The sequence below is a fragment of the Neopsephotus bourkii genome, unplaced genomic scaffold, assembly GCF_033783945.1.
Source record: "Neopsephotus bourkii isolate Nb327-2 ecotype Australia unplaced genomic scaffold, CSIRO-AGI_Nbou_v1 NB_450, whole genome shotgun sequence".
Classification (NCBI taxonomy): Eukaryota; Metazoa; Chordata; class Aves; order Psittaciformes; family Psittacidae; genus Neopsephotus; species Neopsephotus bourkii.
Window position 1 is genome coordinate 306,264 of NW_026900952.1, and position 26,459 is coordinate 332,722.

Genomic DNA, 26,459 nt, shown 5'->3' on the forward strand with positions numbered 1-26,459 from the left:
TTGACCTTTTTTTTTTTTTGCAGGATCCAGACACAAGCTCTCATAAAATATCTGTAACACAGAGAACTCTTGTACTTCTCTTTAACCAACAGCTTAGGTTGTGGGCAACTGGGGCTTGGACGTATTCTGTGGCACTTGAACAAATACCATTTGATCAACATGCATTATGTTGGGGGAATTAAATATTCATTGCATCAGAAAAAAAATTACTTTGTTAAAGTAACCAACTGGGACATCAAGTTGAAAATTACAGTTTCTATTTAATTAATATTTCATAATTAATTCTTGAAAATTAGAACTGTTTCACCATCCCTCTCTCATCCCTTATCCCATGCTGCTCTGTGGCTCCTGCCTGCAGCAGTCTTTCAAAAGTGGCATACAGAGGTGATAAAATAGTGGGTTTGAGTACATTGAATATGCATATTTATTCATAACAGTATTGGGCATTGATTTGCTTGGGAAACTGATTTTAGCATACTTCTAGTAGTTGCTGTTTATTTCCTTAATTCTGTTGCAATTGTTGTCTACTGTGGTGCTGGTTTTATCTGCTTTTGTGGCCATTTGATTCTGGCTCATAGGATCTTGCGTTACAGAATAGGTGATGATTCTATTAAATATGAATTTTACGGTAAGCTATCAGATACATAGTGTTAGAAAATGCATTAAAAATAAACGTATAAGTACTCAGGTGAGCAATGACTTAATGGTGCTTCAAACAAAAAAAATTGTATTCTTCCAATAATTTAAATTCATTGCAAAGTATCTGTTTGAAATCAATATTAATTACACAGAAATCGTGACCCTCTTTAGCAAATGCTTTAAAATAGTTGCTAAAAAAAAATGTGAAGCTTATTAGCCTGATTTTGAGCAACATTAAGCCTATGTTAAATAGTCTCAACTAGACTTTTTTTTGCAAAATAGTGCTCCCATGTTAGCATAATTAGTAGTACCATAGTAAAACCCTTCTGATGATGCACCAGGGAAGCAAAGAACATCTTCAGGAATACATTTTTTATATTTGAACTGATCATCCTAGTTATACCTAGCTGTTCTTAAGAATTGCTTTCCATAAGACTCAAACATAAGCTAAACAGAAAAAGGAAGCACCAGTTTCCATGCAGCTGTTGGGCTGGCTCCCGCATGATAGAGCAACACCCCATATAGAATGCATGGCATGTGTATACTGAATCCCTTTACTTTTTTCGCTTGCAGTTATCTATAGTTGAAATCTTGATGCACAGCCACATTTTTGTTTAACATACAGATAACATTATTCATCAAGGGAATTGTATGATTTTTATGTGAAAGGTAAATTAAAAGGCTGAAACACTCTGGTGTGGTGCGTTGACTGCTGGGCACCCACCTGTCTGCTCTTTTGCTCCTCCTCCTCAGGAAGGCTGAGGGAGAAAATAAGATGAAAAAATCTTGTGGGTGAAGATAAAGACAGGGAGATTGCTTACCATTTACCCTTACAGGCAAAACAGGTGGCTTAGGGAAGATTCATTTAATTTATTGCCAATAAAAATAGATTCGGATAATGTAAAAGAAAGACAAATTTAGAACAGCACTTTCCAAAGTGTAGTTTGCAGAGTTTGATTCCCCAGCTTCCCCTGCTGAGTGGAGCAGGGGTATGAGGATGAGGCCCATGACAGCCCCTTGCTGCTGAACCTTCCTCCTCACAGGTTTCCACAGCTCCAGCACGGGCTCTCCACAGGCTGCAGTCCTTCAGGAGGTATCCCGTGTGTTCCCTCCATGGGCTGCAGGTAAATAACCACCCCAGCTCCGGGAGCACCACCTCACCAGGCCTGGGCACTCACTGGGCTATTTCTCACACTATTTACCTCACTCCTCAACAAGGAGTTTTGCTCTTTATTAAATACATTTCACAGAGGTGTCACCTGCATCAGTGGTGGGCTCAGCTGTGCCCTGCGGTGGGGCCATGACTCAGCCAGCTGTAACTGACTGGAACCGGCTGCATCCAGCACAAGGCAGCTGTGGCTTCTCCTCACAGAGGAGCTCCCACGGCCTTCCACTGCCAACACATGGTCACAGGCACATCTGATCCACTGACATTAAGAAAAAGTAAGATTATTAGGGTGGCACATGGTGGGGGAGGGGCAGTGGAAAATGGTTTTAGGTGGAAAGGAAGGAGGAATGAGCTGTCAGTTAAGCAGCTTTAACATGGAGGATACAAGATCATCAGCACTGAGGAGGAGAGAGAAGCAGGACCAGCAAGAAGGGTGGGGTGGGTCTAGAGGGTTTTGAAGTAAGAAATCTGCTTGTGTTAGTTGAATGCTTGGCCCTCATAGAGAGAAGTCCCTGAGTACTTCTCTCAGAAGGTTTTGTCACAGAGTCGGTTGCATCGTTCAAACGAGACATCTGCTGATTTTATTTGTGATGACAGGTAAAAGAGTTAAACTGCATGTCCCTGACTTGGAAGGCTTGAATGTCATCCGTGTCTAATTTTAAAGTTGACAGCAAAATATCTCAGAAAGAAAAAGAGGTAAGAAGACAGCCTTTCTGTTCAAAACCTTAAGGTGCTGCGTGTTCACTCTGCATGCTAGGTGTCAAACTGGCCAGCAGTGATGGGCCTATTGCACCCCGCACTGCCATCTGCCTCCTGTGGCTGCTGCCCGCCACATCCACTTTCATGTTTTGTCACTTCTGCCTTTTCTGGTGGCTGTCACAGTGTCAGGGGTCACTTGAGAGGAGACGTTTGCAGTGTGGTAGAAGTGAAAGAACCAGGTGCTAACGTTTGCGACATCCCAAGGGAATTAAAGGAGACAAAAATAGTTGAGCACTTCTTAGGAGACACTTGTCACATGGCTGCTCTGGGTCAGTCCTTAGACAGAGCGCATGGCTATTAACGAGCAACTCTGAAAATAAGCATTGTCTCTTGTTATCTTCATGGAGTGCTGAGGAGCGGTTCGGAATTTTCTGTCAAATATATGCACTATTTTCAGTCTAGCCATAAATAGTTTTCATGCATTTTGTTTTGATCATGAATACCTCAAATTGGATTCCTTCCTTAACTTTGAGGAGACAAGTTAATGTGTGGTACATGTCCCTGACTAGATGAGAAATGAAACATTTTGACACGAACATTTCTACAGCTACACAAAAAGGAACTCGTTGAAGTGCAGACGCTGGCTCACGAGCATAATGAGCAGCTAGTGAAACTTGATTGCTGAAATGTTCATGAAGAAGTAATTGCAAACAGTATTTGTTCAAGTGTTAAAATATTCCAGTACTTGCATGAAAGTATTGGTGGAGTTTGCTAACCCTGTCTTTCATTCTAGTTCGTTCACACAAAACTTTTGCGTATTTGAAAAGTTATCAGAAATTTGACAGGGTGATGTGATGGAAGTCAGGCTATCTGGAGGGAATCAAAAGTAAAGTAAGGGTTATACTTGTAAGAGGAGAAGGTTATAGCTGTGCTGCAGAAGGCAGGGAGAGGAAGCATGGAAAAATAGTTCGAGCAGAGCTCATGTAGAGAAGGAGCTACAATTAAAGAGGAATTGGCAAGTGGGAACTTCATTGGAAGATGGCAGTGACTTTTCTGGTGTTAAAACATACTGATGCATTTCACATACTTTCTTTTTTTATTTAACCTTTTCTTCACATGGCATGCTAATAGTCTCTCTTTCCAGTAAGCTTATGTTCACTGTAAAACCTTGAACTGTTTCTGGCTAGTTCATGTCCTCACACACACCTTTATTTTGCACGGGAATAAAATGGAGTTAGCACAGAGGAGGTTGTAAAGGGGGTTATGATAATGCAGAATTTCTGGAGAATTCAGCAGTATGCTATCTGCTTCCAGGAGATAAAAAAAACCCCAAAAACCCCAAACCTCTCTGTTTAATCCTGCCTTTCTGTACATTAGGTTCACTTCTCTCTTCTGACACTTCATTACGGCTTTTCTGGGTTTGAATGAAAATTTAGTTATCTTCTCTTGTAGATATGATCACTACTGCTGGGAGCTACTTTCTGTGTGTAGTATACATGAATGTTTTGCGTCCTGGAGTCTGAAAACTTTCTGAGTGTGGGTGGGTGGTCTCTTGCTTCTTTCCCTCCACCCTGTATTTTAATATCTGTGATCTGACTGAAAGCAGATCTTCTTTCTGCCTGCAACAAATGGCAGAAGTGCCTCAAACTTGCCAACAATTTCTTGTGAGAAGCACAAGTTGAAGGCTGGTGGTGTTATTGCTGTGCAGCTATCTCATGGGCAGTCTTCTTTCCATTCATGCAGGAAATTTTTCATTACTGGGAAGAGAACCCAGAATTTCAGGGCTATAGGTTAATGCTTTTGTTTTTGGTCTCATAGCCTTATGACTTGTTCATTGTTAATCCCTTATCCTCCTGCCCCTTTACTCTGCTCTTGTGAGACCTCACTTGGAGTATTGTGTGTAGTTCTGGTGTCCTCAACATATAAAGGACATGGAACGGTTGGAACAAGTCCAGAGGAGGGCTATGAGATTGATCAGGGGACTGGAGCACCTCCCGTCTGAAGACAGGCTGAAAAAGTTGGGGCTGTTCAGCCTGGAGAAGAGAAGGCTGCATGGAGACCTCACAGCAGACTTCCAGTATCTGAAGGGGGCCTATAGGGATGCTGGGGATGGACTCTTCATTAGGGACTGTAGTGATAGGACAAGGGGTAACGGGTTAAAACTTAAACAGGGGAAGTTTAGATTGGATATGAGGAAATTCTTTCCTGTTAGGGTGGTGAGGCACTGGAATAGGTTGCCCAGGGAGTTTGTGAGTGCTCCATCCCTGGCAATGTTCAAGGCCAGGTTGGATGAGGCCTTGGGTGATATGGTTTAGTGTGAGGTGTCCCTGCCCATGGCAGGGGGGTTGGAACTAGATGATCTTAAGGTCCTTTCCAACCCTAACTATTCTATGATTCTGTGATTCTATGAAAGGAGCATAGCTTTTGTACAGCAACAATATGTGCACATATATAATACTGTGCACATATATATTACTGTGTCATAGTGCTTGCCCATGAGGTGGAGCTGGACATTTTAATTCCAAAAGTTCCTAATGTTTAGACATTTCATTCTTTTAGTGCTTCCTTGTAGTGTTCTTGAAATTTGAATTTATTTATGGGTTATGGTTACTTTTCTTAAGGTAATTCCTAGGTCTGTCCTTCTTTAAAAAAAAAAACAAACCACCAAAAAAACCCACAACCTCCCCCACATGTGGATATGCTGATCTTTTTGTGTAGGACAGTAATACAGACATCCCCTCATGAATGGAAGGAGTAAATAGTTAGCAACAGCTTTCTCTGACCTAGCAGCAAGAGGTAAGTTAAACCTGGAAATAGCTTATACAGCTCTTGTAGGAGACAGTTTGGATTTGTGAATCCCTGCTTTATATTCAGTGCTCTGCTAGAAAATGTGGTTTTGTCATTTGCAGCACCATGGCCATGCATGTAGGTACAGCACATTTGTTCTTCAGGAGAGCTGGTGGAGCTTTGTGCAACCTGCAAAATATCCTGTCAGTGAGATGGAGGACGTGATACTCATCTGGGCTCTGAAGTGTCACGTTTTGTCTCTCTCCCCTGGGGAGATCTGGCTTTGTACTTAATGTAGAAAGAAGGGTTATTTGAGGACCAGAGCATTGTCAGTGTAGCAGACATACAGAGGTGCTGAATCAGAGTAAGATCGCTGTGGAGGTAATGGCGCTGAATGAGCATCGAAGCCATGGCTTAGTCTCTAGTCTTCTGTTCATTATCATTAAGCTGTTACTGCATCAGGTAGCTCAGGCACAGCCTGGTGCTTTGAGTTAACTTGGGCACTCAAGGGTTCATAGCAGTACCTGAATTTCCTCCAAGGTGGCTTATCAGTTTCTGTAGGGACAGTTACATATTTGGTTTTAAACCCAATTTCTGTAGATGGCATTATCTTCTGAAAGCTTGTCTTAAACCCTGGTTGGTAACTATATTTTTATTTTATGTAATTTTGCCTGCTACTCTGACTTTGGAAGCTCTAGTCTCTTTCACAGCAGTGAAATGCTTCTATAACAGAATATGCCAACTGTATTCAGCAAGGGCCTCAGGAACAGTATAATTTTGAAGCTAGTGTTGACGGGATCTAAGCTGAAGAAATACTAACTGCTTTGAATATTCTTCGTGTATCATTATCCCAAGTTACCCTTCGTGAGCCGTATTTTCTATACGTCTACTGTGCATCTTCTACTGGATGCTAAGCACTCTGCTCTTGTTCATGTGGCAGAAATCAATCACCTGGCAGAACATGGTTATGTAACAGCAAGGTAATTTAGTTTAAATAAAAATACATTTAAATAAAATGTATTAAATAAAATACATTTAAATAAACATACATTTATTTTCTAGTAACCTGTTTCTTGTTTTGCCATTTTCCAGATATTACATGTGACCAACTAGACTGAAGCCCTCTGCTCTCTGAGTCATTTGCCCTGTTTTTTTTCACAAGCATATATATATATTTCATTTAAGCCTTTGCAGCCTTCCTTTGGGGCGTCTGCTTATTTATCACTGTCTCTGAAATCCCTTTTCCACTTGGTAATGTTCATATTTTTGGTCCCTTGGTTACCGCTATTGTAAATTATTATCCAGTAAGATTTATAATGGTGAGACATGTACAAATGATCTGTCTCCCCCATTTGATGGCTTAACACTAAGATACCTGTGTTATTTTCTAATGAAACTGTATGTATAATTTTCAGATGAATTTTTGCAGGTGTGTCATGAAAATTTAGGTCAGCAGTGGAACTACATCAGACTGACAGGCTACAAATCGTACTGCACCACGGGCACAGATTTTTCAAATCATACGAGTGTTGAACCCACTAACCCACTGTAGCTTTACAGTTACTTAACCTTTTCTTAGACAATTGACATTGGAGCCTCTCCACTGATGGAGTATAATGTAGTACCACGTAAATTGCTTGGGGTGCATTATTGACTTGTTTTCTCATTTAAATGCACAAGGAAAAATTGAATTCCATTTCATTTCCATTCGAGAGGGGCACATGGAAAAGGCTGTATATACATTTTTTTAATTCCAGTATGTTGTGTTTTAAACTCAGTCCGCCATACAGTCTCGCTCGCTCACTCCCCCCACCCCTTGCTCCCCCCACTCCTGGAGGAATGAGGAGGAGAATCGAAAGAATGTAACCCCCATGGGTTGAGATAAGAACAGTCCAGTAACTAAGGTATAACACAAACCAATGCTGATACCACCAATGATAATAATGATAAGGGAAATAGCAAGGGAAGAGAATACACCTCACCGAGCTATAGCTAACTCAACCCAGCAATGCACTAGCCCTTCTGGGTAACTCTGAGTTTCCTCCCTGGCATGATGTGCTGTGGTACGGAATACCTCTTTGGCTAGTTTGGGTCAGGTGTTCTGCCTGCTTCCTCTCGGCTTCCCCTCCTCCCTGACAGAGCATGAGGCTCAGAAAGTCCTTTGTCAGCCTAAACATTTGAGCAGTAGCTAAAAACATAGGTGTTATCAGTGCTGTTCCCAGGCAGAAAGTCAAAAACACAGCACTGCACCAGCTACTAAGAAGGAGAAAAATGACTGCTACTGCTGAACCCAGGACACAGTAGCATTTTTTATAACGTTTCAGTTCATTCTCCTCCTCTTCTTGAATTGCATTTAGCTGTGATGTGATTTGTGCAGGTTGTGTTGTATATTGTGGCTTTGGGTTTTTTGGTCCAATGTTTTAAGAATTAGCAAAAACTGTATGCTAATTTGCTTTTGAGAACTATTAGTAAAATTAATGGCATTTTTATTTCTCTCATATTTGTTTGATTGGTACTCAGTTGTTAAAGACATATTCTTTTTCGTGGTATTTCAGTAAATAGGTTAGAATGGATTCTGATAGGTCCTTCTCTGCTTACAAGCTTGAAACATTAAGGGGTGGGTAACAGGTTGTCCTCTTTGACTTGTTTCATGCTTCCCATGTATGCATTCAAGCAAGACAGATCACAGATCTCAAATACCATGTTTTATGTTTATTTTGAGTGGAAGAAAAAGAGCTTTGCAGGAAAGGGTGGGTGTTTATTTTTAAATATACCGATTTCAGTGAGTCTGAGCCAAGTAAGAGTATCTCAGCATGATGGGGATATTCTGAAAGGCTTTCCATCTCTAGCTTGTCATTCTGTGTAACACTGCTATACAAAAAATGATGGGATTGGAGAGTTAGGGTAATTATTTTGATTGATCGGTGATTTTTTCCAAATTAGATCTTAAATTTTTGCTAAAAGTGTGTTTTATGTGTACAATTAATAAATATGTTTTTATGGTATTTCAGCGTGAGAAGCTGATACATGAGTTGGAGGAAGAAAGACATTTAAGACTTGAGAGTGAAAAAAGATTGCGAGAGGTGACACTGGAGTCGGAGCGCAGCAGAGCTCAGATGCGTGGGCTGCAAGAACAGTTTTCCAGGTATGTTACATAAGTAAATTATGTTCATAATACTGGAGGAACATTGGTGCAAAGAGATTGATCAAACCTGTTGGTAGAATGAAACTAAAGCAAAAACTGCTCTCCCTTTGAAATTCTGTAAACATGGCAGGCTTTTGGCTAAATTATTGTCTGCCTCCTGTAAAACTTAAAAGGCTTATAACATCATTCTATGTAATGGTGAAAATTTTCATTTCTAGAGATTTTGAGTTTTTGTTAATTTTTTGTTAGAATTCCCAATAATTCTTTCAAGTACACTTCTCAAAAAGCAAATGTCATTGCTGAGTCAATATTTGGTTGGTTGTTTCTGTTAACCAGCAATAATAGGTTGGATCAATCTGAATAACGGATTAACTGATTAGTTTAGGCCTCAGAATCATTGAAAAGTTTAAGTTTGGTTTAATATGGTGAAAACAAGTGTGGGGTGGGTTTTTCCTTTCGTTATTTTTGTTGGGGTTTTGGGAGTTTTCTGTGCTGGACATTTTCTGTGGGCTTTTTTCCTCAGTGTCTGCCTTGCTGCTCCTCTGATCTGAAACTGGGTTACTAGGCAACACTGCAAAAGCCATTAATAGCAATAATAAAATTTGTTCTGATCTGTTACATTGTTTTTGGAGAATTTCCATTAATGCTCTTCAGATTTTAAAAAACAATCAAAAGTGTTCAGATAAGACTAAAAATGCTGAGGATATTTCTTTCTTAGTTTTCTGCTGTTCTTGTTTTATTATCTTTGGTTTCAATTTTTGCTTATTCTGATGAGACCCCTGAGTAATATACAGAAAATAAATCCACTCTATTGTGAGTATTCTTGGTTAGAATATCTTGCTCTATTATATATTAATCTTTGTTTATGGAATAATTTCCTGAGGTGCTGAGTTTAGAACAGTATTACAGTTACACTAACTAGAAGCCTTTGAAATAAACTTTGAAGGTGATGGAGCCATGAGTAAAAAAAAGAAGGGGTGAGGGGAAGCCAGCCTCCAGAGTACAGTACCTGTAACGTGTTAAAATTTGAACTGTTGCACATTTAGATCTTTTCAGGTTAAACTTTCATTACTCCTGTGAAATTGCAGTAGTCCGATTCACTTCTATAGTGTTTCTGAAAATAATAACTATTTTATTAGTTAGGATCCCTGAAGTCCACTGTCTTCAAATTAATCCATTCTTTTTCTTCCATTACTATTTTTAGTTTAACTTGCTCTGATCTGTAATGAAGGAGAGGGATGCAAGCTTGGGATTAAAGTTGTTTGTCTCTTTATTTTTGTACCTCTGATTTAGAGGAAGGTGAATGCTGTCTAAATCAGTATTATGTTCTTTTTAAGTCTGCCTTTATGTTAGGTATACCTTTTGAAGGCAAACTTAAATATCACTTTTCATTAATGGCACTTTGGTTGGCCCTGTTATTGCCAGGGATGAAAACTGCCATTGGCTTCACTGGGCTATGATTTTATTTTAGTATAGGCCAAATGCAAGGAAGAGAAGGTACCACTTAAATACTTCATTTGCTTTTAAAACCTTATGTTTGTTACAATGGATATTAGAGGTTATTTTTTCTTATGTTTAGTAGAATATTAAGATATTTGTTTACACAGACTTTCTCATTAAATGAGTTTTACCGTTCTTGAGCAAATAATGAAACTGGTAACTGGATAAGCTTGTGTTGCTTAGAGATTCTGTATTATTTGAAGGTTTTGAGACTTTTTTCTCAATTTGAGAACAACTACCTGGGACAAGAGAGGTGTTGGCGGAAGGAGATCTTAAAATCAAGCAAAGAGGAAGTACTTTGAGCCCAAGCTTTCTGGCTTTCAGGTGTAGGTAGACTAAAGTTAAGAGTGTTACAGGATAAATCTTTTAAATGCATATAATTCCTGAACTGAGTGGATTTCCATAGACATTCCTACATATACATGCAGAACAGTAGGTTAAACTGTGATTTGGATGATGTTTCTTTGCATCTGAAAATATTTTCTTTGCATCTTTGAAAGAATGAAACGTAATAGTTTGTTGAAAGCTGTAAGCTGACCTTTGCAATCAGGGAGGAAAGCTGCCTATTTCTATCTGAAATTGTATGAAAACTTTAATCTGTCATATGAGCATATAGTTTGAGATTGAGGACTTCAGAAGGCAAGGGTTTATTTACTGATTGACATTTCTGTTTTTACCGAGTAAGCAATATTCCAGGCTTGGAGTCTGAAATAAATCAAAGTTTTCTTTCATAACATCTGTAAAAATCTGCCACAGCCTTAAAGTGACACAGTACTTAGTTTGATAAATATGTGACAGTTGCTGTAGAAGGAGAAAGATTTTAAAAAACAAATTTATTTTCCAGAATTGTACAGTGGTGTATCCATGTAGTTTTAAATTTGTTTTCTAATTTTATTGGATGTGAATATATCTAAGGTGTGGTCTTCTTCAGGAAAACCATTTACTGGTAAAGCTACAGTTTTACACTGAAGTTGGATGCAGTTACTTTTGGATTGCCTTCATGTAATCTCACCTTGAGTTGAAATCCTTGATGTTTTTCTTTCTCAAAGCCTCTGAGATCTGTTGCTCTTTTTTCACAGCCATTTATAGGTAAATATCACTCAAACACATGGAGACTAACCCTATAAATACTTAGCCAGTTTCTTCCAAGACAGTGTCAAGCAGTCTGACTTGCCCATTTTGATTGTTGCAACTGTCATGGCAGGTCACCATTTAGGTTAGTATTATGCCTACTGCCTCTGGAGAAAATTATATTTTTTGTTTGGTTGGTTTTATTCTGTTTTGTTGTGGGGTTTTTTTTCTTGATCACAGTTTAACATTAGTTCCTCCTTGAACTTCTATCTTGGACATCAGAGAAAAAAAAGACACTGTGTCTGATGTACTTCCTAGTTCTTGGTTTCAGCTGTGCTTTTCCTACTTTCAGCATCTTCTACTATTACAGAAATGTAACAACCCTGCCTGAGGCAGTAGGTGTGATTTATAGGATCACTCTAAAAAGCACACTAAGACACACAGTATGAATTGATTACATTTCTCTGCTGTACATCAGTAAGAAATAGAAGTTGTTGTCTGTTGAGTGCATATAGTACATACAATTCCAACCTGGGATTAAATGTTAAAGCACTAAAACAGGTAGCTTTACTTAAGTTATTTTGATTACTGATTTAGTCTAGATGAAACATGTTCAATAAACACACTATTGTGAAATATAGCTGTAAACAGTAATTGAAGAGACTAGTATCAAACCTTAAAATCCCTTTTGGGTAAATTTAAAAAATTCTTTCAGTTAAGAAGATGTTGTTTACAGGTATCAATGTCTGTGACTGGAAAACTGCCTCGGGCTTTTAAGAATGGATGTTATTGGAAAAGTAGGAAATGATCCTTGTTTGATCTGCCAGGGTCCTTGTGAATGGGATGAGTGCAATTCTCATTAGATTGTATTTCAGCGTTCCCCTCACATTAATATTGACCGTAGGATTAAGCCTGTCACTTCTGACAAGGGGAAAAATGACTACTACAAATCTGCTAACTCTTCACGTTAAAGTGTTGTGTGGCTGTTGGCTTAAGCACATCCTAGGTTTTCTCCAGTTACTGTTAATTCCCCTTGCTCCATTCTGGCTTGTCATCAGGTGAGTGTAAATAACTGTTTTCCTCGCAGCTGTGATATTGAAACTTTTTTGCATTGCATCAGCATGTTGATGTTGCATCATAACATTGTAATTTCTAACACTATCACATATGATCTAGAGGTCACCACCTGTTTACATTTCACTGGTCTTACTGCCATGACTGGTAATCCATGTACAACAGAGATCATGCCTGGAAAGTATAAACCAGTAGGAAACTTCAGTAGCCTCTTTGGTTGATCAGTTTGTATAAGTCCACTGACTGCCAATTTAAACCATTAACATTTTAATCTAGTTTCTAGAGAGAATAAAATGCTCTTCTGGCAGCCATTGATGGTATTCCTTCGATTCTGTCACAGCAGGGATGAGTACAGTACGATGTGGGAATTCATTTCTTGTCTCGGATGAACATTACAGAAGGAGCTGTCTACAGTTCTTCTGTGTAGTTCTGCAGTAATCTCCTATCATCCTCCCTACATAGCCTGTAAGTAGGATTATTGCGAGAGGCAGATTGTTACAAAGATATAGTTTATATCAAAGACTGACCTTGTCGTCCTACACTGTTTTTAGATACTACCAGATTTTATTAGATGTGACTGTGCAAAATGTTACAAAGAGAACTAGTGAACAAGCATAAAACACAACTTGCTGACTTGAAAGTGCTTCATGTGTTATGTGTATCTCACTTGTACACTTCCTGCATTGCTGCTGACTTCAATGTGTCCACTGTTAGACAAGTTGTGGTAGGTTGACTTGGCTGGCTAGCAGGTGCCCACCCAGCGAATCTTTCATTCATCCTCCTCGACAGGACTAGGAGAGAAAATAACAAGATAAAATCTTCATGGGTTGAGATAAGGACAGGGGAATCACTCACCAATTATCATAAGGGGGATAGCAGACTCCACTAGGGGAAGATTAATGTATTGCCAGTTAAAAATAGTGTAGGATAGTGAGAACAAAGCCAAACCAAGTAACACCTTCCACCCCTCCCTTCTTCCCAGACTCAATTTCATTACTTCTTTCCTGACTCTTCTATGTCCTCCCCTGAGCAGCATGGTGAATGGCAGGGTTGGGGGCAGATTGCTGCATTCAGCTCAAAACACTTCATCTTTACCACTTCTTCCTCCTCACACTTCCCCTCTGCTCCAGTGTGGGGTCTTTGAGTGCTCTGTGGCCTCTGTGGTGCATGGTGCAAGAGGGTGGGACTGATGTGTGCTTCACAGGCACCAGCTCTGGAGCTGCTGCTCTCAGTGTGATGGGTAGAGTGCTTTCATTTGCTTAGCTCTTGGCTGGAGTCACTGAGCCTCAGGACATGGTGTGAATACCATTCTACTAGGGCTTTGACCTAATGCTTAGGGTATTGATCTTGTCTTTTGATTAGAATTGACAGAGTAAAAGAATGGAGTTTCTTTTAGATTAACACTGATGGGGTGAGTATATTAGTATTTTTATTTATGGACATTCATGGCACCCAAGTACGTATTTCATCTGTTAAGTGTTGCTCAGAACTGTCAAGCACTATTTTAAGTAAGATCAAGGAGCTTCTGTGTGAATAGTTTTCACTGGCAGAAAATAAAGGAATGGTTTTAGTAAACCCTTGAAATTAAGCCCAAAGAGGAGGTTGACCCAAGTTGTATGCAGAGTTTGGCACTACTCAGTTCATGGCTCTACTTTAAACTAAACATGCTGGTTTAGTTTAAGAAAAAAAAAAAAAGGAATTTTATAATTTTTCATACCAGGCTTAGCTGCTGTTCTGTGTATGAATACCATGGTTTTGAAAGTCAATACACGAGGAATATCTCAGTTTTCTTCAAAAACCACAATTGTTATTCTCATGTTAAAAACCATAAGGTTGAAATACACGTTTTCCTACGGAAGTTGCGAAAGAACAAAATCAATGAGGTTAGAGTGACTGCAGAGGACTGAAGAATCAGTGTAAACTCAAAACACAGAAGTTGTGCAAGTACCAGAGTTAAAGTAGATGACGTTGCATGACGTATATTGACTTGCGTAACATGTTTAGAGAGCAATGGATTGCTTTGCTTCAGGCATTATTAAAGATGCACGTAGAGAGGTACATGCAGTTCCCAATTTTCGGTGGACTCTTGAGGCACTGAAGCCACATTAAGAGCCAGGCCTATTTCAGTACCCTGATGGACTAGTAAATCATGTGGTTGTGTTTCATGGCAGCTATTAGTTGCTGAAAGCTTCTTTCAAGGGGTCCAGGGAAATAGATGATTTTTATCTTTCACAAACCAAAACACAGCTCTCTCTCTGATCAGAAAATCCAAATTGGTTTGTATTTATTTATATGCTGACAGTATGCATGATGCTTGTACTTCTGGAAGGTTGCATCCTTTGCCTTTATTGATTTATCAGAGCATGAAATGATACTCTGCTTCCTCTGTTCTAGCTAGCACTACAACTTACTAGAATATATTTTTTTTTCCCTTTGCATAATGTTGATAGATTAGCACCAAAGTACTGCTAGGTTACAGTGTAATCCTTCGGTTTACCCTGTCTTTCAAAACATGCAAGATGGAGATTAACATAAAAACAGTCTATCAACCTTTTCTCCACAATTTAACAGTAGATTACCAATGCCCATACACAGGTGCACATGGAGCATATATTCCCCTCCATGAACTATTTTTTGTAGTAGAAAGGTGGTTTGAATATTACCTGCACTCTCATACCATGATCCTGACCAAGCAGAACCTATCTATATTAGGTAGCATGGGGCACGTATCCCTCATTTCATTACATGGCTGTTTCATTCCCAAAGTGAGAAAACCCCACTGATATCGAAGGAAGCTCCTGGAATCAAGTACCAAATAGCATTTCCTAAGAGCAGGGGTTCCTGTGCAGACGTTTTACAGACCCTTTTATGTTGGAGAACAGTGAAAACCTCATTTTGATGAGATTTCAGACTCCCTTGCTACTGCTATTTAAAGAGATTGAGGTTCATGTTTGATGTTTATGTACTGTGAAAACCTCTACCTATTGAAGTTCACAGCTCTGCATTTTATTTTGCACAATACTAGGCACATTTTTGCAGGTATTTCTAGCTACAGATATTCAGCGTTGTAAAACATGTTTAGATTTATGAAAGGATGGTGTCAGTGTAGGAGCCAAGTTCTGTTACTGAGTAAGTTGCTGCCTAAGAGCTGTGCAGTCATGCATGGTAAGATGTTTCCAAGGTCAGTAAGACCTGTGGTTATCAGGAGGATTTCTGTTACTTATTGCTGGTTTGCTGTTCTTATAGATGTATTTTTAAAATTGCATTGGAACATGCAAAGTTAAAGTGCTGACTGGAATTGCCATAGTTTGGTTTCTTTTGAACCTGGGAAAGTGGGAAAGTCATAGATGTGTCATGCTATTCTGCAATTCCTTAATGCCATGTGAGGTAAAGAGACTATTCAAAACCAATGCATTCCTTCACATAATAGATTCCTTTGCTAGACATGGTAGATACCTTAATTCTAAGGACCAGCAGAAGGACAGGAAAAGGGCCTGCCAAGATGTGCAGAAAAGAATTTGTTTTCCTTTAGCTTATATTTTCTGTTAAGGCAAGCCATTTGATATTAATTAGCTGTGGCCTAAAAAGAACATAGTTTTAAATGCTTTCTTTTAACATTATATCCTTAATTCTGCGTAATTTTTTCAGAAAGAACCTATCATGATTGCATTGTAAGGCTGCTCTCACTTTTTTTTCATAGGTTGCCATAATTACCTGCCTTTGTGAAAGACCAAATTCCTTGATACTTAGGTCACTGTTGATACAGGTGTACCCTGTCTGTTGCCAGCAGGCCTGGTGTAACTGCCCCATGTAAACTGACTCATGATCAAAGAACCCCAAATTCTGCCAGTGACACAAGGCTTGGAGCCAGGTATTAATCTGCAGTCTCTTCCTGTTTGCTTCCTTATCATTCCCTGTGACTGGAATGACAGAGGAGAACACTACTTGTCCTTCTGATCCCTTAACCTGAGGGATCAGAAGCACTAGATCCTCTTGGATTATGGGGATTTCATTCTGTATCCTGCCCTTGTGTTCCAACTCAGGGGACTGAGTACCCGGAGAACATCTGGTCTTGCTATTAAAGACTGAGGCAAAGCAGCATTAAGTATCTCAGCCTTTTCGTCATCGTTTGTCACTGCTTCCTCCCACATCCAAAAAAGGGTGGAGATCCTCCTTAGCCCTCCTTTTGTTGCTAATCTATTAGAGAAACATCTTTTATTGTCTTAAAAAAAAACCCCAAATCAGCCAAATTCTGCCAGGGACACCAGGCTGGAAGCCTGTTGTTTTAAAAAAGAAGGCCTTTCATATAACTAAATGCTTTTAAAAGTTAGTAATGCTTGCTGCCATGTTTCCTACCAAAACAAACAAGAGAGAGTTTTATTTTTAATTTTGGTGGGATCGAAGTCTTCAAAGTTTAGTTTATTCATGTAATAGTTGGATCCATCCTTCTGAACCTGAACATGGAAAAATTACCTATTTCAGACAGTATATGTACCTTTGTTTAAAAAAAATATTATCTTCATTTCAGAATATCTGTATAACAAAAGAATATGGAGGAAATACCTGTGAGAAAAGGACAAGGTGGTGTAAAATGCCTGGAATCCTCACTGTAGAATATACTACAGAGTCACCTTTGAAACACCATTGTCATTTACATTTTTAAACCCAGTAATTCAAGGACATCTCTGTAAATAGAAATTAAATCCCAGTAAAAGCTTAAGGAAATTAAACTAGGTAAGGAGAACACGCAAGAAGAAAGCTGGCTAATAACAGATGTTACCTGAGGGTCTATCATGGATGATTGTTGTAAATTTAAAGACTTATTTTAAAAGCATCAATCTGTTAGAGCTATAGGGTTGTCTGCGAGAGTTTTCTACACCAACACCATGACTCAGCCTCTCATTAAAGCCTTTGTTTTCCCTGTAGTGTTGTACAGTGGCACCTTTTATTAATTATCCCTTCCTGGGAAGGGAGAGTGCATGGAATGACAATGACAGCGAAGTTTGGAAACCTCATTGTATGTGCCTTTCACAGCTAGCGTTTTTATGTATGCTCATGCGAGGCATACATGTGCTGTCCCCACTTAAAGACTTACGTCTTCAAAGTGAGCAGTTCTCTTGGAGAATCAAAAACCCATGTATTTTTAAAATCAGTATGTATCATGTTAGTGAAGACTGATCCCCTGAGGCCATGATTAGATTTAAGTCACTACCCAGGTAACATGGATTTATTCCATTTTAGTTTACTGATCCCATCACACTTGTGGTTTCTTTTGTCATAGGATTGTAAACCTATACTTAAAAGCCACTTCAGATTATAGAATGTTTCTCTTTACTAATGGATCAGAGAGAAATGTGAGTTTATGATCATTATTTTTGTGGTTGGTTTTCTGTTAGATGTTCAAGGTGGCTTGTATTAATAATTTTCCTGTACTATAAAACTTGTGTTATAAACTGTAAACGTATCATTAATGGGCAGTGGTGCGTATTCAGATAGATGGTTGTAGGTACAGAGGAAATTAAACCATGAGGGAATACTATGATTATAAATCTGACATAAAGCCAAATGATCTTGATAGTGATAATTCTGTTTTATGAGCATGATTGGGATATGCAAAGGCTCATTGGTTGACTAAGTCTAAGTTTTACCTTTACAGTTTTACAGCAAACTAAAACGGGGAGACCACACTCACGTTCTAATTGCAGGCAGATAAAATCTGATCCAGAAAAGTGCTCAGCCTTTTTAAGATATTGTTGTGCCTTCTACTCTCATTAAGGGCAGAAGGAAAGGAGAGCTTCAGGTACCTTTGAGGACTTTAGTGCGTTAAATAGTACAGATGTACAAATTTGCAGTACAGAGGGTAAGAACATGAACTTCTGAATGTTATCTCTCTGAGTAGAATAATAGGAGAATCCTTTGTCTTACCTAGGTTTTGAACCAAGGTTTTCTGTTTTTCATGTAGGTGTGAGGCAGGGAAGAAAAAAAGGCTTTCTCTGAAGAACTCTAAAGGAAATGGCACAGACAGCAATATAGGCAAACAGGCACAAAACTGCCCCCGACTTGGTATCACCTGTTGTATCCAAAGGTGGGCCCTATAGATTGGAACATTTGTTCTCATCAGTGAGAAAATATTGTAGAATCATATCTTTTCTCACAGTTTGCATAGCTGGCTTTCTAATGTTGGTGTGCAAGTAAAGAGCTGGTCTTTAAATGTGACCAGTGCATAATTTGTAAAAATAATCAGTTTGTTATCCTGCTCTGTGTGACCTCTTAAGTACCTAGACTAACTAATGGAAATAGAATAATTTATCTGCTTGACTTGAGGTAGTAATAATTTTTTTAAACCTAGTAGCAATTTATAGAGTGCATAGATTGGATTGTTTCATAGGAGAATTATTATAGTAATTTTAATTTTATCTTAGAACTTGTAATTATTCCACAATATTGTACTAATGTAACAGGCCATGCAGCAGTTCATTTGTTTTTCAGTGCTCAGAATTGTGCAGGGCAACTTAAAAATTTAGTTTTAATCTTTTTCTTTCATCAGATTGTTCTGGGGGCATGTTTCCCTCTCTGAGCCCATTTCAAATACTGTTATTAAAAGTTGCAGTGAGTAAACTTAAAGCTGAAAATCTATTCTATTAGGTGCAAACTGTTTTGGAGTTTTGCTTCTCAGAATATATGGTAAACATTAAGAGAGCAGGATGGATTTTGTTTTTCTTGTACAGGCTTACACACTCAGTTCTTCTAATTATTCATCCCTTGCTCTGGTACTGCATTTTGCTAGATACTCTACAGGTGCGATCTCAGGGATTTATGCCCTGCATAAGAAGTTTGTTTCAGCAGCATGGATATTGCTTGTGCCTTTTCTTGATATATGTAATGGAACTTGCATAGAGGAAAAATGGGGTTCAAAAAAAAGAAAAAAACGCTTGGGTTTAGTCCACCAGTTTCAATAAAGACAGCTGTGAAGTCTTTCTTCACTCCTGCTTGAATGCAAGGCTTAGGTTTCTTACAGAGTTTGGATATTAGCAGAGAGAATGTCCTGGGAAAGAATGAACCATTTCACTTCTTAAAGATGAAAAAAGCATTGAAGGACAAACGCTGCATTTTTAGATTCTCTGACATGATTCAAACTATTCAAATAAACAAGGAAATTGGTGGGCCACATCCTCACCAGCTCCCTAAACATACTAGGTGACTGCACTAAAAATGCAGCAATCATGAGTTGACTCTTAAGTAGCTTATGGGAGCAATGGACCTAAGTAGTTACAGTGGGCTTTGCCTGTAAGGTCCTTATTACTTAAAATCTTGATATTTTTCAGTATCATTAATCATGCTGAACTTATATGACTAATATGGTTGTAATTCCTAACTCCAAATGGATTCTGTTAGAATTTAGTAACAATTACTGACAACTATTTCAGATAGCTTTTACTGTAAAGCATTTCCAAAAAATCTTAATGTGATTATCGTTGGTCTTAATATGTGCTTTAGTTTGCAGATACTGTAAGAAAATGTAGATTGATTTGAATGATTGTTTCAGTGTAATATGGTTTTAATTCTATGTGTATTGCATACCTCATAATCTCAAATTTGGGGCATTGCTATCCTGCAGTTGAATTATTCATTAAGTTAATTAAATATGTATTTCAGAAAGTACCTATAATCTTCCAAGCATGCAGTATAAAAACTATGGATAGGTTATTCTGAAAGTATTGTCTGAAGGGTGACAGTAGATTACTGTGCTGCATAACCCAATGAGCTCCTTGTGTGACAATCAGATAGCTTTGGATATGCTGCAGAAGGATGCAGGGAAACTACAGATCCTGTTAAGAAAAAGTTACATAGTAGAGAACACTCAGTATTTTAGGGTGTTGATACAAATTCTTTGTTTACATACATCTTGGAGAAGATTTTTCTTTTGCATCGTTCTGTTTCATGATAACTGAATCCCAGTTCAATTGCTTTCTTCAAGATAAGGGTTTTTACGCTTCTTGCATTTCACCACGATTCCAAATAGGAAGAAAAATGTGCCATGCTGAGGAAGAGTTGCATTTGTTATGAGAAAAGTGATTAGGAGGTGTGAGACGATGAGGCTTAGTTCTGCAGAGGAAAAGAGATTTTTGTAGTCTTTTTTTGACACAGGAGGTTGTGCTGTGTTTTAGAACTTGGTGTACCTTTTTCAGCAAGTGTTGTTAATCCTCCTTTTTATTCCTCTATACTTGTGGGATTTAATTGTCCATTTTGTCATGCCAGTACATAGCAGAGAAAGTACGTCCTGCAGTACATTGTGCCTGCATTGGAAATCCAAGCAAACTGTGTCTTCTGAACAAAGTTTTTATTCTCTAGGAATACAGATTAGATCATTAAGCTGTAGTGCCCTTATCGGTGTTTGCAAGCTGCAGAGTCTATTAATTGAATGAATGTGGCATGGGTTGATATACTGTCCCACCTGATCAGAAGGTAACCTTTCTCTGTCTTTAACTGTAGGTTTCATCCTTCATCCTCAAGCCTTTTTAGAAGCACTGTGTTGATTGTGGGTTTATTGCTGTGTTCCATTTGTCTCCAGCTGGCAGCTTCCTTCCATCTTTTATCTACTAACCATAAGAAAACTAATCACGTATATATCATGTATAGATAGATGATAAGCAAGTGACGGTAAGCCTTTGTGTATGTTCCTTTTTACTGGAAAAATCCGTAAGAAACTGGAAAATTCTGGCCACCTATACTACTTTCTGAAAGGCAGCTAAGGCAGAGCAAGGTAATAAGTAGATTTAAAAGACAGGGAGTTGACTGACTTCAGATTTAGTTAAAATTATGGTGTATTAAATTGGATCTGTTAGAGTGGTCTAAAGTGGAGATTCCTCCCCTTGGCTTACTGAAAGCAAGTGTATCTCAGAATATGAATTCTGTTCAAGGCAAAGTATTTCTTAATCTTCTCAAGTACTTTAAACGTCTGCTGCTACTACTCTTGTATTCTCAAACTGAAGAGGAAAAAAAAAGCCCCAAACCAGTCTGTCAGTATCTAGTATAAGGCAAATGTCTACCAAATTCAGTTCTTAAATCTTAGTCTCAACCCTTCACAGAGAGAAAAGTGTATTTTGTCTTAAGTCTATGCAGTAATGAATAGTGGGAGAGTATGTTATATTGACATGAATTTACTATCAAGCCTGTTAAAGAATAAGGAACAGTTTTTAAAAAGTATTTGAGTTTCACAGAGGCCATTTGGATACGTTTCTGAAATATTTGTTGAAGACAATTTTAGTGTATACATGGAAGAATAATTGCTCACTGGTTTCACTAGTTTCATACTTCAGTGAGCATTCTTGGAAAAATACTTCCAGTATTCTGGGTTTCATTCAGCTTTTGTATTCATATACTGAATTGGTGAAATTTATAGCATTGCAAAATAACAGTATTTTCCCATTCCAGACTTGCCTGCACTTCATTGTGAGCCCTCTGTTGCTTATTTTGTGACATATTTAGTGTTTATTGCAGTGCTGTATGTGTTTTCTCCATCAGTGTGTTTGTAATAAGACAATTATACTGGCAACTGCAACTTAAAGCACATGCATCATGATTAATTGTAGTGCTGGCAGGAAGAGAAATGTCAGTTGAGGTTGTTGTAAGAGGTTTCCTAATCCTGCTGAACTAGGGAACGGTATTCTTTCTCAATCATTACCATCTGGAGTATATAAAAATGTGAAATAACCTTTTGTCATTAGGTTGGCACATGGTACTGGAGCAGTATTGGCATTGATGAAGTTCTAATTTAATGAAATACAAAGCAGTGAGAAAATCTCACTGCTTTAGTATTTTGTCTAGGTTCTTCAGAACCCTTCCTTCCAATTTATGAAGATTATTGAGCAGTTAATAGTGTTTTAAATCTAAAAGACACAGAGTCTATATTTGCAATAATCTGGTATTTTAATATGAGTATTAATCTCATTAAATTTATAAATTCAAAACAACATGCATGTGGTAGAGAATAATTTGTAATTCATACTATAGTCATGTAATTTAGCTCACTCTGTCTGTTTTCTTGACTTGCTCTGCTTATTTGACAGGTATTTGTTGGCCATAAATTTTAGGGTCTAAAATTAGGCCAAGAGGTCATCTCCCACCTTGTCAGAAGCAATCATGGCGTGTAAATCTAATCAGAATAGTTCTTCTGTCCAACTTTTGCTATTGCACGCCTGTTCTGTACTGAACTGCTCTTATTTGCAGTACATACAGTACTGCTCAGTTTATGCATATTTGTTCTTACATCAGGTTCATTTGATAAATACATATTGATTAATCCTGTCCCCAGTGAAACTTTGCTAAGGTTTTAAAATGAAGCTTGCCTTTTTTTTTTTTTTTTTTTGAGCCTTGACTCTTTCCTGTGCCTTTTGCAATGTAAGTTATTTTTTCTTAAAGGTAGGTGATCTAAATGTGTTTCAGATGGGTCTTATCAATTTCACAGTATTTTATGTCTACTATTGCCATCTTCCTAGAGCAGGTGCTTTTCTTCACATTGAATCAGTTTCTCACTGGCAATGGGAGGATAATCTTGCCAAGAAATAGAGCTTGCACCCAGTAGGATGCCTATAGGCATCTATGGAAGACTTGTTTGAGACTAACTGCACAGACTTCCTTTAACAATACCCTTACAGGTAGTGGAAACAGACTTAATTTCCCAACACCCTTGGTGTACACACTGCCTCCACAGGTCTTATCTGTTCCATGTCTCTCCTCTTGCTGTTGTCCTGGACACTTTCCTATCTATCTTCTCTTACCTATTCTTCCTTCAGTCTCCAGATTCTCTTTCACTTAAAACATCATCTCAGTTTCTCAATGACCAGTATTACAATTATTGCATCCAGCAGAAACTGATATTTGCTGTGTATTTACTGTTGTTTAGCAAAATTCATATGGTAAGGTACATTTCTAGTTAGAATACTGAGCTGGATGTGGAGTCTTAATAATTTTGAATCTTGAGCCTGTGCCTTATGTTCTTATTTTTAAGGGTTAATCATCGTGGAGTTCAGAGAACTAGATGACAGTCCTCTTTATTCTCCAGATTAAACAATATAAAAGCTGAGAGGTAGGGCTGGATTTAGAAGATGAAGGATTAGAACTGCGGATGTGATTTCATTCTATCTTGCTTAAATTGAAGTGGGCCGGTGATTTTGTGATCTCATAAATATAGTGGATGAGAATATATTTTGTTTTAAGCACCTTGTTTAGTGTCCATATATACTTATGCAATTCTAACAGAAATTTATGTCTGCAACATTGAGATTAATATTTTTTAAGTGCTAGCCAATTCTTATGCTAATTGTGTTTATTTCTGCTGCATAGGAAAAACCAAAACATTGCTGATTTTTCTGTAAATGATATTTCTGTAAATGTCATAAATGCCTTGGGATTAAACAAAAAAGATGAGTGTCATATTCTCTACCTTTTATTTCTTATTATTTTATAATAACATTTTTCAGTAAAACCTTTAAATGCCTCTGCTGTTATGTGTTGTATGTACATACTATTGCTAAAGCTAGTAAGAATGCACAAGAGCAAATTTTGGGCGTTCTGAGAGCGTACTTGATTCACCTGCTCTGTTATGGCATTCAAAGTGTTGGTTTTACAGTTAACCTGTAAATAACCTGTAAAGCTACAGACAAATTAAAAAGGAAAATAGCACTCCTCCTTCTACCAGAATATTTAGAGATACGTCCAAATTGTGATGGTAGCTAACATGCAAGTATCTGAGCTAGCATTCAGTGAGTAGCAGCAGCAGAAATTGTGCCTTTATCAGTATATTCTCTAAGTCTGCCCGTTCCCTAGATGAATATGCTGTTGACTGCCCTTCACTGAGCTGCTTGATGCAGTGCTATTGGTCAGGATCTAAGCCAGCTCATTTAAAGTTAGCTTCTTTACTGGAGCTGCAGCAATGGTTTTAATGAAAAGCATGCATCTCGTGCAGAAATAACATTCAGCAAATTATGTTAGGAAGATAAGCAGTGCTTTAGTGGAGAAATAATCGCACTTTCAGAAATTTAAAATCTACATTTGAAAAATACATTAATTTAAAAAATAGTAGTAATAATGTCATTGCCTTCCTGGTCCATGGAAATAGGAAAGATTTGTAGAGGTTGGTATCGTCTCTTGTTACAGAAGCTAATACAAATCTAATAAACAATACAACCTCTTCCTAATAATTCAGTCTGTACTTAGCTTGAAATTTTATGTTTCTGTCCTGAAGAAACACTTGTATAAACATGTTTCGCTCTTTGGTTTTTTTCTGTATCTAAATCAGTTGCCTTTAGAAAAAGATTATGAAAATCAGTCGAAGTCTCTTAGGATTTGTTTTCTCTGTTGGCCGCTAAAAGAAAATAATGACATTTTATAACTAAGCAAGCAGAGAAATTCTAAACAATTTATTAACTAATATTGCTGTGAAATTATACATAGTGTTAGTTAAACAATGAAAGAAAAACTTGGTAACTGCAAATCTCATCTGTCTACGTGGGGAAAAACTATACGTGTGCAAATCAAATGACACAAATGATCTCTAACAAAATGTCAAGTCTTTTACAGGCAGATTGTGTTTAATGGAAGCCATGGAAATATTTCAAAGGGCTACTGACTCCGTTGTTTCTAACCCCATACTCAGTGGCGGGACATCAGACATCAAGATGATTCTTGAAGATTTGGGGTGTTGAAAACAGGGGCACAAGAGCTTCCCCAGGAGTTTTACAGTGGCAAAACTAAATTTCCTGGTGGGACGTGTGTAGAAAAGTTCTTAAAGCTAGGTCTCCTTTCCTTTGAGAAAATAACTTCATAAACAGGCTACACTTGCCACCTGACAAATTTTATGGGTTTTGGGGGGAGGTATGGGGCTGTGAGAGCAGAGGTTTTTTTAGGAGTGGAGTGAAGGGTTGAGAAGGAAAAGTCTTGATTTCATTACAGTGTTAACCATGGGCATCACTTGCATGGGTTTCTGATGCAGCAGGTGTGCATGGGGCATCATCAGGAGCTATTCAGGGTAGTACACCTGCGGGAGTTGAGACAACCCAGTAGATCTTTGAGATTGGGATTGATTCTGTGGAGATAGCAGAAGAAAATACTATTTAAAAAAAAAAGTTAAAATTGCTTGCATACATATATATAAATTTTCATACGTAGGATTTCTGATCTGTAGTCTTCATAGCATTTTGCAAAGTAAATCTTTATTTATTCAGTAAAACAACATCGTATTTGAGACTTAAAATCCCAATCTTGAACCTGATGAAATTCATAAGGTGCAGAGCAGGATTGGTTTTCATCAGGCACTGAATGCTTACCTGAAAAGCATAGTAACGTAATAGTCGATCAACCCTATTAAGCAGCACTGAATTGATAAAAAAATTCTGAAAGGATTAAAACTGCACATGAAAAATGGGGTAAGTGGGAGAGAACAGCATTGTTGGATGTCAGGAAACTGTTTTCCTATCTGAATTTCCAAGCTGCATGGTCTACCCACCAGTATGCTACTGATGTAAGACCTTTTACAGCCACATTTTCTAAAAACCCTAAATTTAGAAATACCTGATACACATTTCCAAAGATGCTTGTCCAGTGTAATGAAGTTTTCAGTCAGAACCAGTTCCTCACTAATTGAGAAGATGAAAACTGCAGTTACCTGGTGCTCTAGGTTCTCAAATCGGCTTAAGTAGAAAATCTTTGGAAAGAAAAATAATCCACTGTATAATTTGGGTTTTCAAAATTCAGTGTGGCATAGATGATGGTATTTCAATAAACAAGTTGCAGGTCCAGTACAGAATATTACTTACTCTAAGCACATTCTGATTGAGTTCTGTTAAAGCTGATTTAAAAGGTTTATTGTATTAAAAACTACAACAGAGATACCTAGCTTTCTGATAGACAGAGTACTGGCAGATCATATCTTTGTAATTTATGAACATAGTAGATATTACAAATGTCATTAATTCACTCTGATACAGTTTTGCAAAGAGAACAAAAGAATACAAAAAAAAGGAGTTGAGGAGCAAGAATATTAAATAAAAGGTGGGGGCAGGAATAATGCTTCTTGTCACATGCCTGGATTTCCTGTTGGGGGTTTAAGAAAGTCTGGCTATTAGGATGTGGATTAGTGGAAGATTCATTCTTCTTCATGATGTAGGTCAGACACTAGCAAACATGTGGCGAAGAAAAACACTCTTTTCCTCAGTAGCAAGTGAAAACAGTAGCTCTGCGGACTTAGAGGACCAGACAGAATGATTAGCTTTGATGTCCTGTGTGCTATGCAACAGATCTGAAAAGCATGAGTAATGAAGGTTTCATGCACAAGAGCCTCTGACTGCACAGTGTGGGGCCACGTTAATGCTTTTT

At 38.0% G+C, this 26,459-nt stretch overlaps 1 protein-coding gene across 11 annotated transcripts in view; it reads left to right on the forward strand.

The window, feature by feature from the left end:
• Positions 1 to 26,459, forward strand: part of NCKAP5 (NCK associated protein 5) — a 496,578-nt gene that overhangs the window by 282,373 nt on the left and 187,746 nt on the right. For 10 of the 11 annotated variants that reach the window (XM_061349572.1, XM_061349575.1, XM_061349574.1 and 7 more), the window contains one exon: positions 8,305 to 8,438. In XM_061349572.1, coding sequence (XP_061205556.1) covers positions 8,305 to 8,438 — 134 coding nt within the window. Of the gene's footprint in view, positions 1 to 8,304; positions 8,439 to 26,459 lie in introns of those variants that run through there. The other variant, XM_061349582.1, reaches the window with a different exon arrangement.